Source organism: Mangifera indica, chromosome 3 (genome assembly GCF_011075055.1).
Source record: "Mangifera indica cultivar Alphonso chromosome 3, CATAS_Mindica_2.1, whole genome shotgun sequence".
Taxonomy (NCBI): domain Eukaryota; kingdom Viridiplantae; phylum Streptophyta; class Magnoliopsida; order Sapindales; family Anacardiaceae; genus Mangifera; species Mangifera indica.
The window spans coordinates 13957864-13971233 of NC_058139.1; the positions used below are offsets into that span (position 1 = coordinate 13957864).

The window sequence follows — 13370 nt, forward strand, 5'->3', positions numbered from 1 at the left end:
TCTGTCCGTCCATACCAGTGGCTACTACAACAATTCCTGTACCACCCTTAGGAAGTCTTGCAAAGAGCTTTATCGCATATGCTTTGAGTATTTTTTGGAATACCTAACACAGGAGATGCAATTATGGTTTTTCCTTTTGGTGTTGATAATAAAAAGCTAATTTGCTGCAAGGTTAGTAGAGTCCATGGAATTCTAAATTCCATTGCTATTGAAATGACATCCTCTTTCCCCTACAACATTCCCATATATGTCTTTCATTTCCAAGAAAATTTAAGCATAAAAATTCTCTTAAGCAAACATACTATTAGTAAATTTATATTTTAGTTAAAACACCTTTAAAGATATGTGCTTATAGACACTTAATGGAGCAGAGAGAAGTTGTGGCATAACACTATCAAACACTGATATTCTTTTTCTTTTTTCTAATTGAAGAAAAAAGATACAAGTTTTATTAAGTGCCAAAATAACACAAAAAAAAAAAAAGGTGTACTAGCATCCACTACTGCAAAAGACCAGATCTTATAAGAGAAAAAGAACATAGTGATTCTATTTTTAAGCTAAAAGAAATTCCCAGTTTCCATGGATAAAGAATACAGAGGTATTCCAACATTGTTTAGAACTAAAAGACTACATTTGAAGAACAAATTTTATCCACCCGTCCACCAAAAAATTCCTTTAATTTTCTCAAACAAAATGACCAGGAAAACAGCTACAACACAAATTGTTCATATAACAAAAGCTTGTTTATCATCAATGAAAGCATAATGACTCTCAATGAAAAACTACGCACATGAGCCCAGAACAGATAAAGGTAATATGGGTTCCATGAATATATTAAACTGTTGGAGATATTGTAATTGTTAGAGATATTGTTACTATTTTCTAGGGATTTTAATATTTTAATTATGGTGTATATTTAGGTTTCCTATTTTTAGATGATTTGTTATTAATTTCCTTCTTTAAGAAGGAAACAAATCTCTTAGATTAAGCAGTCTGTTACTGTCTTATGTGTATATATATTAGGGTTGATTTGTACAAAATAGTAGAGAAGTGAATAAACCCTAAAATTCACATGGTATTAGAGCTTTGTTTCTGAAATCTTCAACCCTAATTCATACTGCTTTTTCGACAGTAACCATACATCTCTTATTGCTTTTTCCAGCAATATCTTCTCCCATCCATCATGACAACACCTTTTAAACCTACCAGTTCTGATGCAACGTCAGATGAGATATCTAGCCTTGAAACAGTAGTCCTTGGCGGTAATAGGGGAGATTCTCCAAACCTTCCTCACATATCTATTACTTCATACAAGCTCAACGGCCGAAACTATCTTCAGTGGTCCTAATCGGTGCTCTTGTATATCTGCAGCAGAGAGAAGAAGGGTTATCTCACCAATGAAGTCACCAAACCAGAGGAAATGGCAGATGAATATTGAATTTGGAAGAAGGAGAATAGTCAGGTAATGTCTTGGCTGATCAACTCCATGATGCCTAACATTGGAGAAAATTGTCTTCTACTTGAAACAGTTGTAGAGGTATGAGAGACAACAAAGGAAACTTACTCCCACAAAGATAATACTCCTGAACTTGTAATAATCGAAGGTGCATTGCATGATCTAAGGTAGGGTGATCTCTCGGTGACAGATTATTACAATAATCTTCAACGATACTGGCAGTAACTTGATGCATTTGAGAAATACAAGTGGAGTACTGCAGAGGATTCACAACAATATAAGAAGATTATTAAGACAAAAAGGGTGTACAAGTTTTATTTGGGATTAAATCCAAACCTTGATACTGTGAGTAGTAGGATTTTTGGGACTAAACCACTGCCTAATCTTCGAGAGGCATTTTCTAAAATCAGATGTGAAGAGAGTCGCAGGACCTTGATGCTGGGGGCTGAACCAAAAGAACCAAAGGAAGCTAGAGGTGAAGCTTTAGCTTTGGCAGCACGTAGTACTCCAGAGGTATGAAAAGGGGGCCAACCATGGTATGAACACTGTCGAAAACCTAGCCATATCAAGGACAAGTACTAGAAAATTTATGGGAAACCGACGGATTGGAAATTAGCCAAGGAACGAGACAGCATGGCTAATCTATCATCCTCTTCTGTGGTTGAACCATTAAGCAAGGAACAATTGGAATTACTAAAGAAACTCATTGCTCAGGGACAGTCTAGCCAAATGGTAATAGGTTCAGGGACAGTTGCACAAAAAGGTAATTTTCTTATTGCACTAGCTACAAATCAAGACACATCTCATTCATGGATTGTGGATTCCAGAGCATCGGATCACATGACTGGTAATAGAAAACTTTTCAATCAGTTTTCAGCTTATAATAATAGTCCTCATGTACGAATAGCGGATGGATCTATAATTATTTCTATTGATTTGACTTTGAATTCAGTCTTGTATGTGCCTAAGCTAACCTGCAATCTCTTATCAGTAAGTAAACTCACTAAGGATTTGAATTGTGCGGCTGATTTTTGATCAAATGCTTGTGTTTTTCAAGATTTACACTCAGGGAAGATGATTAGCAGTGCTAAAGGCTATATAGGACTCTATTTTCTAGAAGTTCAACCCTCTTCAATAAATAAAACATCAACAGTAGTGAGTAATAGTTCTTATGTCAACAGTGTTAGCAAAAATGAGTCTCTTAGAGTGTCTAGTCCAAGTCAGAATGTTATGTTATGGCACTATAGATTAGGCCACCCAAACTTTATGTATCTTGCTAAGTTGTTTCCATCATTGTTCGTTAATAAAAATCCTAGTGATTTCCAATGTGATATTTGCCAATTCTCTAAACATTCTCACACCAGTTTTCCAAATCAGCTTTATAAATCAACCAAGCCATTCTCTATAGTGCATAGTGATGTTTGGGGACCATCACAAACTCCTAATATCACTAATGCCCGATGGTTTGTTTCATTCATTGATGATCATACTCGACTCACTTGGATATTTCTCATGAAACATAAATCTGAGGTCTCTCAAATTTTCAAAAACTTTAATACTATGATTCAAACCTAATTTAATTCAAAAATTCAGATTTTAAGAACTGACAATGGCAAAGAATTTTTTAATTATACTCTTAGCAATTACTTTTTGAGTGAGGGTATCATTCACCAAAGCTCATGTGTTGATACCCCACAACAAAATAGAATTATTAAGCGAAAGAATAGACATATTCTTGAAGTTGCCCGATCTTTGTTATTTTCTGCAAACATGCCAAAACGTTTTTGGAGTGATGCTTTTCTTACAGCAACCTATCTAATAAATAGGCTTCCTTCCAAAGTTTTGAATTTTTCCACTCTAACTCAAAAACTTCTTGAAGTTTATCCTCACTGTCGCCTCATATCTAATTTACCACAAAAAATATTTGGGTGTACTGTTTTTATCCATCTTCACAAACACGCAAGTGGTAAATTAGATAAGAAATCTGTCCGAGGAGTATTTCTTGTTTATTCTTCACATCACAAAAGTTATAAGTGCTTTTGCCCTGAAAATAACAAGTTTTATCATAGCTTAGATGTCACTTTCTTTGAAACAACTCCATATTTTCATAAAACTACTCTTTAGGGGGAGAATTTAGGTGAATATCAGTTTTTGGGATCTGAGAGACCTATCTTGACTTCATCTTCAACACTTGAGAGTTTGGATGATATGTTTTTGACTCCTTATGATATTGAATTTCTTGACAGCTCTAGTGTTAGTCTAAAACAGCCTCCTAGTCAACCTAGTCAGCCAAAATCAGACTTGTTAGACTATCCTAGTGTTGTTCAATCTAATCAGACTGATTAAGATAACAACCCTTTTGTTAGTGAGCCTAAGAAACCTACATTTACTGCTGATGATCAAAACATAATTGTTTATCAAAGGAGATGGGGAAGACAGAAGGAAACAGAGGTTCAGACACAACCTATACCACTTCAAACATCTAAACCTGAGTCCAAGTCTCATGAAACTCATACATAAGTTGAAGATAAAGATTCTTCTAACAGTACAGGTTCTGAAAATGCATAAACTGATGGTGATTTGCCTATTGCAATTCGAAAAGGGGTGAGAGACTACATAAGTAAGCCGTTATATCTTGTTAGCAAGTATGTCAGTTATGATGGGCTGTCTCAAAGGTATAGGTCCTTCATTGCAAAAATCTCAGACATACACATTCCCAATAGTGTGCAAGAAGCATTGTTAGTGACCGAATGGAAGAAGGCTGTAGAAGAAGAATTGAAAGCCCTAGAGAAGAACCAAACCTGGGAACTATGTGATTTGTCGAGTGGAAAAAAGCTAGTTGGTTACAAATGGGTCTTCACTGTGAAAACCAAAGCTGATGGCAGCATTGAGAGGTTTAAAGCAAGATTGGTTGCTAAAGGGTTCACTCAGTCATATGACATTGACTATTTGGAAACTTTTGCACCTGTGGCAAAGTTGAATTCTATTCGGGTTCTATTATCTCTAACAGCAAATCTTAACAAGCCTTTATACCAACTAGATGTCAACAATGCATTTTTGAATGACAATCTAGAAGAAGAGGTGTATATGGAGGTTCCTCTTAGGACTGAAAGTGCTGCTAATAGAAGAAAGGTGTGCAGGTTGAAAAGATCATTGTATGGACTCAAACAATCTCCGAGAGCATGGTTTGAGAGATTTTCTAAGGTGCTAAAACAGTATGGGTACACTTAAGGACAGACAGATCACACAATGTTCATAAAACATTCTTCGGTTGGTAAGATGATAGTATTAATAGTCTATATGGACGATATTGTGCTTACAAGGGACGATAAAGAGAAAATACCTAGAATTAAAAATGTTCTTACAAAAGAGTTCGAGATCAAAGATTTAGGAAACCTTAAGTACTTCCTTGGGATGAAGATAGCTAGGTCAAAGAAAGGAATTTTTGTCTCACAAAGGAAGTATGTGTTAGACCTACTGAAAGACACTGCCATGCTTGACTGCAAACCAGCCGACACACCAATGGACTCAACTACTAAACTTAGGTCAATTCAAGACAGTGCTCCTATTGAAAAGGGGAGGTATCAAAGACTTGTAGGGAAGTTGATCTATCTTTCTCATACAAGACCTGATATTGCCTTCTTGGTGAGTGTTGTAAGTCAGTACATGAATAATCCTACTGAGATACCTAAAAATGACACTTGGTAAGGGACTGTTTTTCAAGAAAAATGTAGCGAGAGGAGTTGAAGTATACTCAGATACAGATTGGGCTAGATCTATAACTGATAGAAGATCTACCTCAGGGTTATGTACTTATGTCTGGGGTAATTTAACAACTTGGAGGAGTAAAAAGCAATCAATTGTGGCGAGAAGCAGTGCTGAGGCCGAGTTTAGAGCCATGGCTCAAGGGATTTGTGAAGGAATATGGCTAAAACGATTGCTAGTTGAGTTAAAGGTTCCTATAGATGGTTGAATCAAGCTACTAAGTGATAGCCAATCAGCAATAAGCATTGCCAAGAACCCGGTTCAGCATGACCGAGCCAAACATGTTGAAATTGACAAGCATTTCATCAAGGAAAAAATGGAAGGAGGGATAATTGAACCTATCTATATCTCCTCATCATTACAGAATGCATACATACTTACCAAGCCAGTTCTTAGAGTTGTATTTGACGGTTTATGTAGCAAGCTGGGTCTGATAAACATATACAACCCAGCTTGAGAGGGAGTGTTGGAGATATTGTAGTTGTTAGAGATATTGTTACTATTTTCTAGGGATCTTAATATTTTAATTATGGTGTATATTTAGGTTTCCTATTTTTAGATGATTTGTTATTAATTTCCTTCTTTAAGAATGAAACAAATCTCTTAGATTAAACAGTCTCTTACTGCCTTATGTGTATATATATTAGGGCTGATTTGTACAGAATAGTAGAGAAGTGAATAAACCCTAAAATTCACATAAACCACAAACTTGAAGCGGTAGAACAGACATGAAACAAGAGGCTAGTGCTTTTCCCCTTTTTCTTGCACATTACACATTATTTTTTTTTGTAGGAAATTATATAAATAGAAAGGAGCATAAAAGTGGATTAGATATCCACAAACTATCAACTTACCCAAGGAGGGAGGCAAAAAACTGTAGAATGAATATACCAAAACCATCCCATGAGTTTAGAAAACAAGGTTTCTACTTCCAAACAAAACATATGCATCTGAGTCCAAATTTACTTCAAAAGTATAATTAACCAAGAAAGAGGTAGAAAACATCAGCTTTAATCAAGCAATATCTAACAAATTAACTAGCCATGTCTAACTGGCAATGGCATGGTTATGATACAAATTGTGTACAACTTCAAACATGAGACACAGCAAATTGTAGGTCTAGTCCTCAGTGGCAGCAAAGTGCATTTGAAAAGGCTCACTAAGCTTTGTTTAACTTTTTATGAGCACTAAATGCATTAAGATTTTCTCTTTCAAAAATGTAGCAATTCAAGATTATATTAAAATTCAACCTGAGGTTAAAATATTTTCTTATTTTGGTATAAATTATAATGTTACAACACAAACATAATTTAATAGATATAGTGACAAGTTTAAAGAATGAACCCTGAACAAATTGAATAATGTGTTGCTTTTTGTAAGGGCACTGCACCGCTTTAAGCTCCTCTTGATTATAAGAAACAACTGCAATTGATGACTGAGGGCAACCAAGAAATACAGTGACTATGATAATGGGGAAATCATATTACATTACATATTTTCCAATAAGAATAAGTTTTATTAATGCACTCAAAACAAACTGCATGAAAGGATCTTGAAAAATTAAAGTTCAAATTCCCAATTGTACCAACTTGGCATTCAGTATTATCCTAATATTTGCAAGTTATTTGCACCAAGGATGAGCTAAAATTATTTAACACCAAAACACTTAACCACATAGTTAATTGTCAGTAGTTAAAGGGATCTAATTAGTTAGGTTATTAACTATATCAAGACTGCACCAATTCTTTCTTGATATTATTCAGACATACAGATAGGAAAAAGATTGGACCAGAAATCAACTGATACTAATAAATCTCCCCAAGGTTAAAAGAAAAAAAAAAATCTTAGTATAAAACATGTTAAGCAGCCTCCAAAAAATATAGGTCAGCCCAAATTTGCACTATGGTTAAAGTGAAAAAAAAAAGAAATGATGCATCTATTAACTCGTTGAGATTGAGGGCCAAGTGCGTACAGGTTAGTATAGAGCAGGGTCAGGTTGGACCAAAGCAGGGCTAAAGTATAGATAGCATATTTAGCAGAATAATATATATTAACAGATGCAATGGAAGCATTTTAATACACACACACACACTTATATGTACATATATATATATATATATATATAGGTCAAGACAACCTGATTTAATTAATTTTCTTTATCTATCTATATATAATGTATTTTATTTACAGTTCATCTTTCTTGCATAAAAATTCGTGACAAAAAAGTATGTTTACCATTTTTCTGTAGTTGCATCCAGGAAAGGAAAAGGTGGGTAGGAGAGAGAAGCTGAACCAACCTTTTCAGTTAAGAAATTAAAATTTTGAATAAAATATTCATTTATTCTCCTCCTTTATGTATATTTTCTCTTTTCTTTCCTAAAACAAAAATTTTCATTTCAAATCAAGACTCTTAATGCAAAATTGCAAAAGAGAATCAATAATTGACATATTCGAGATGAACTATTGATTGTTGGATACTGATTACAGTTCTGTGTTAAAAGGTCCTAATTTCAAAAGGTTTTTTTTTCCAGAGAGTGATGAAAAAATATAAAAAGAAAAGGGAATATATGAATATTTAATTCAAAATTTTAATTTGTCTATATGAAAGGGTGGCCCTGCATTCTCTCTCCCACCCATCATTTTCTATTTTCTCTCAACTGCAATTTCATAAAAAGGGTAAACGAATGAAGTCCTTACACATTTATATACAAGAAAAAGAAAACTATAAATAGAATACATATGTGAATGTACCCCTGTATTTATGCAAATTTTCACATCAAGACCACGTTCATTGGATTCATCTGTAAAATATTTTATTTCACTCAAATGATGATGAATTCAAGGTCATTTAAGCACGATTCTAAAACATTTAATATCCTTTTTCTTGACTAGAAAACTACTGTGTGTGAGCACTTGTGTGCCCGTGTGTTTTGTTTGTTTGCATGTGTCTCTGTATCATGTTGGTAACTTGATAGATGCCAAAGTGAACGTCATAATAAGGCCAATGGATTCATTGAAGAACTAAAATTGATCCAACAAAATATCCAAAAAAATCTTAGCTAAATATCAAAGAAAGACGCGAGACAATAATTGGAAGTGGATCATTTCATAATTGGCTTCTAGAATATTAAATATATAATAAATTTAATGAAAACAAACTCTTTTTCCTCTATTTTTTTTTTTCTCCCTTCCGCTCATGTCACTTGCTCTCCTTTTTTCTTACGAACACCGTTTATAGGAAAAGGAAATTTGAATTTTACAGATTAAATGAAAGAAACCTGAGAAAAAGATTATTAATTGACACAAAATTGTATCATATCATTTTGAAGAGAGTAGGTGTTGAATTGGGAACAAAATCATTTGTTAGTGGTTGGGCGGGGATTAGAGTAGCCAAGGTTGATTCATAGAACACAGTTAGAGAGATCAATAGGCTCCGGTTAGTCATAGTGAAATTACATATGGGGGATCATGGGTTCTGATAATTAGATACAAGAATAAAAGTATGACCCATTGATATTCTTTGTCTGTTAAACAGTGAAATGAGAACAAAAACAAAGAAATTGGATTAGTAACAAATTTCCAAAACACTATTCACATAATAATGATCTCTTCTTTGCTGTTGTTGGATTTTTTTGTTTCTGAATGTAATTTGTTCCTATGATTTCAAGAGTTTGAAGAAAAAGAAAATGGAAGATTTGATGGACACGAGAAAGTGGTGAGAGGTTTAAACAAGGGAGGGCAAGATAAAAGAATTTCTTTGAATATAATTAAATATTAAGTTACTGTTTTCAAAATAAATGTTGAATAATGATCCCACCTTCATTTGATTTTCCATAAATTTCTGTGTTTTTCTTTGATATTTGGTTAAGCCTTTTCTTATAACTTGTTAGACTCTTTTGATTCTTACAATCTGTCTGCATTTTTGTTTCTATTAGGTCACCTACATGAGAAACATCTTGATATGCACAAAATTCTCAAGTTAGGACCATTCTTTAAATCTTGTTGGATGGCACTTATTTTCACAAATAAGAATAAAATTGAGATTAAGTATAATCGTGATATAACTATATCCATAGTTAGGATGTCCTCATACTATATTATATAAAAGACCATTGGACTTGATCACTAGATGAAAATGATAGATTAAATATAAGAATCTAACAATGTTCAGCATGCATTAAACATGATCATGATATAGTTAACGTGAGAATGTCTGAGGACATAGGCATCTAATTGATGATTGCATCCAGTAAGAGTCCTAACAAGCAAACAAACTTTAGATTGGCAAGAAACATTTTCCTCATCTCCTTACCTCCACCATACTCTCCACTTCAACACTCTAGTACAATTAAATTCCTGGTGTGAATCAGAATAGATTCTATATTCTCTCATAAGAGTATATTTCATTATCAATAAGCTATTAGTGGCACAATATAAACTTGATGCTAATTGATTTATATTTTTATCTTTACAGCAGGTCTTTAGTAAATTAGCCTGTGGAGTTCCACAAAATTCAAGAGCCAGATCAAACAAGATTTTAACACACCGAAGATATCAATAAATCAATTATGGAGGTGCACCAAGCTGAACTACTAAACTAGAAAGAGAACTTCACATGATGATCCACAGCTTGTAAGGACACACTGCACACATGCCAAGAGAATAAACAAAAACTAATGATTAAATTCTTACTTGCATTCTACTATTCAGAACATTATTTTGGCTTGCTTCTTCACTATCCCATGTTTCGTCCTATTACAAGATAATTATTGGAGATAAGTGCAAGAACTATCCAAAATGCAAAAAATGTCACGTCCAAATTACCTGAACAAGCTTATCCAGATTCTCCATTTGTATCTTTTCATCTAGTTCTACATAAACAATCATGTGAGCTTCAAAGCAAGAAGAGATAATCCCTCGGAAATTGAACTGCCAATCATGAGGAAAGATTAATTTAGGAGTTATCTGAATCTTCATAAGCTTCAAGATTGAAACAAGAACAAAACGTTCATAATACTACTTAGAGAAGAAAAATTTACAGTGGCAACATATCAGTAAGAACACCCACATCAGATTCATTACAAAGTGAGATATCTTCTCAATGAAAAGAGCTAAAATAAACTACTAACATGACAAGAAGGCCAGAACTTCAAAGAAAAATGGCTTAATTGGTGAACCCTATCAATGTAACTAAAATTTTATGAGAACACAATTTTTTTTTTTTTAGAGGTAATAAAATTTTGTTCTACGAGGGATAACAAAAAAGGATCCAGAAACACAGACCTTTTTACTCTATTGCAGCATTTAGATTCAAAGATCATACATATGGCTCAAGCTCACAGTATATTTAAAAACTATACCATAATTATCCATCTAAAACAAATACATACACTAGCCCTGGCACCGACAAATCTGTATTTCCATCCTTTTCCTGTCAACACAGAATCGAAAGGATCAATAAGTAAGTAATACAGCATGGATCACTTACTGAACAACCAGTTTTTCAAACTATATAGGAATATAGGATCCATACTTCAGTTTCACTTCCCTGATGAGCAGCAAGCGTTTTTTCATACTTCTATGGAATATCGGATACCTTTTGACTGTTACCTTCTGCTCTACCTATTTCTTCAATGTCAGCACCAACCTCTGCTGATGCTGCCTCCTCCAAATTTCTCAGCTAATTCGTCCTCAAATTCTAGGGTCCGTTGTAGTGCCTATAAAATTTATCAATGCAGAAAAACACCATTAAGAAAAAAATTTAACCAGAAATAAAAGTGAAAGGCATGTATATAATACTGCTACATGTATGAAGATAAGTTATGCCCTTCTGTGAAAATATAACACCAAGATGGAAGAACTTCTCTTTTACAGAAGACTGAAAAGGTGAAATAGGACATTCGAGAAAGCAAATCCCAGTATTCACTCAAGATGCTTTATCATTAATCAATTAACTCTTTTTCCATAAATGTATTCTTCTTATATAGCATCAAGCTCTGTCTTTTAAGTAAAACTTGTTTTAATCTATGTCTCTTTGCTATAGCTCTTTCACACATCCTGCACCTAAGCTACGTGCAGTATGGAAGAGACTATCATCCAGGAAAGTAGTAGCCTCAAAAGACCAAGCTTCATCACAAGGATAGATTGGTTATATTCCCAAGGTATTCATTGAAGGTTTCAGTTGGCTTGGCATCACATAGTTCCAGCTGTACACAATGAAGAAACTGATATGCAATGAAAACATGGGTTGAATGCTTAAAATTAAAACCAAAACTTTTATCTAAAAAGTGTGCTTGTGACACTCAGTTGCAAGCACTACAAAGATGAAGTGGATATAAAGCATATGCCATTTATAACATTTAAAGAAGACAAGAAAGTGTATGTTCCAGCTGAAACTAAAATCACGAAATGCCACAGAATGGAAAAACATGGCAGCAAGCACGCCAATAAAATTCATCGGAATATATAAGCTAACAGCTCTTTGATAACATATAGGTTAACGCAGATTTTTAATGGCCTCCTCAAATTTCTGTAGCCATATAGCATCAGCTCAAAGAAACAAGAATATGTGATGCCCAACCATTTTCAGTAGCTATGCCAATAAAATTTATCTGAAGATTGAAAACTCATTCTAGAATCGAGCATATAGTGTCAGTTTCCAAAAAGACTATTTTCTGTAATTTTGCAAAAAGTATATCTGAGATTTGTAGAGGACATCAAAATGGACCTTCACAAGGTATGAACACTGTGATAGTCTTACAAACCAGCCCCTTCAAAAATCTGTTCGCATGAAGTTAGCTCCGGCGACAAAAATTATTTACCAACTCTTTCCTCACAGATGGCTCCAAGGAATCGACAACCAAGCAAGCATCAGATAACTGCTGCAGTAAATTACTTTCTTCTGTCTCTTTGCCAGTACCTAGGCTGAGATGAAAAGAGAAAACAAGTTGGGAAAAACTCTAAGAGAATAGATGTCAGAAAAGCTATCCAACATGAATATCAAAAAGAATTCTACGATAAGATATCAGAAAAGCTGTCTATGCATAAAACATTATGAGAATAAATGTCACTGACAAAAACTCAGCATAAGTTACTATCTTATATGTTAACTCCGTCAGTGAAAGGGGAAAATATAAAATGGGTCTTTTGCAGAAATAGTCAATTTTTTTAATTAAAAACTATAGATTTTGTATCAATGGTTACTTTCAGATGAAGTAACAAAAGTGGACTAGGGTATCATCATGAGGACAAAAACCCTGAGGTGGGGTAACCACCCTACGCAGAAATAATAATTAAAATTAGCATTATAATAGACCACCTATATATTATGGGAAAGGAGAGCAAAAGATTAAAAGTTTGCATACCTTGAGAAATCAGAAAACACATGTGACTTAAGTATTTGTTTTATACTCTTAAATTTCTCCCTAAGCTCTGTGATCTTTGTGATATCCCTGTAGGCTTCAAAATGACTACATAACTGGTTTACAGCCTGAAATGCATCACAACTAGCATTAGTAAGCATAATGCCTTCTCATAAAAATTTAAAAAAAAAAAAAGCAAAGCATTTTTAAACTAAAATGCCAGAAAAAAAAAAAATAATCCACAGAAAAATGAAATATGGTAAATAAGAGGATGTAGTAAAGAGCTAACCACAATATAGAAGAAACACCCAAAATAAACAACTCAATTCCCTTTTAGCCCAAACTTCAGTCAGTAGAACAAGCTTCCTACGGATTGGTTCATTCATCTAAAGCAATCTAGATCATATTCACAGCAATGATGAAAGGAGATAGGGTCTGTCAAAGAGGATCTCAGCAACCAAAAAAAATGAGAAGATGCTGCTGGAAGTAATGGAAGAGAAGAGACAACAGCAGAAGATGCATCAAAAGTTTCATAAGAAATACCTACTGATTAAAAAATGAAGAAGGTTCAATTGTTTTGATTTTATTGAGGAAAATGGTTTAAAAGAGACGGGGAAGGAGTGATCTCAACTCAAGAGAGATTCACAGGAACTGTGGACAAAAAAGATGGTAGTGGAGGAAAATAGAGGAAAAGTACGATGAAGGCACTAATGACTCTGTCAAAGAACTAACAGAAAATAAAATCGTAGAAAATTATTGAGGCGTCATTTCAGCTAATCTGGAAAAGG

General features: G+C 34.0%; 1 protein-coding gene and 1 long non-coding RNA gene across 3 annotated transcripts; one reads left to right on the forward strand and one right to left on the reverse strand.

Annotated features, from left to right (window-relative positions):
* The first annotated feature begins 4756 nt into the window (after window positions 1–4756).
* On the forward strand, window positions 4757–5429 carry LOC123211572 (uncharacterized mitochondrial protein AtMg00810-like). Its single transcript, XM_044630377.1, has 2 exons — window positions 4757–5101; window positions 5166–5429. The coding sequence occupies exons 1-2, from the start codon at window positions 4757–4759 to the stop codon at window positions 5427–5429; spliced, it is 609 nt and encodes a 202-aa protein (XP_044486312.1).
* Window positions 5430–9604: 4175 nt separating this feature from the next.
* LOC123211165 lies at window positions 9605–13362 on the reverse strand. Of its 2 annotated transcripts, none has more exons than XR_006501353.1 (7): window positions 12872–13362; window positions 12586–12710; window positions 11949–12145; window positions 10755–10938; window positions 10612–10652; window positions 10046–10150; window positions 9605–9864 (listed from the first exon to the last, which is right to left on the reverse strand). It is a non-coding gene; the product is annotated as an uncharacterized LOC123211165 (long non-coding RNA). The 2 variants fall into 2 exon arrangements; XR_006501352.1 differs by having other exon boundaries at window positions 9605–9973.
* Between the last annotated feature and the right edge of the window lie 8 nt (window positions 13363–13370).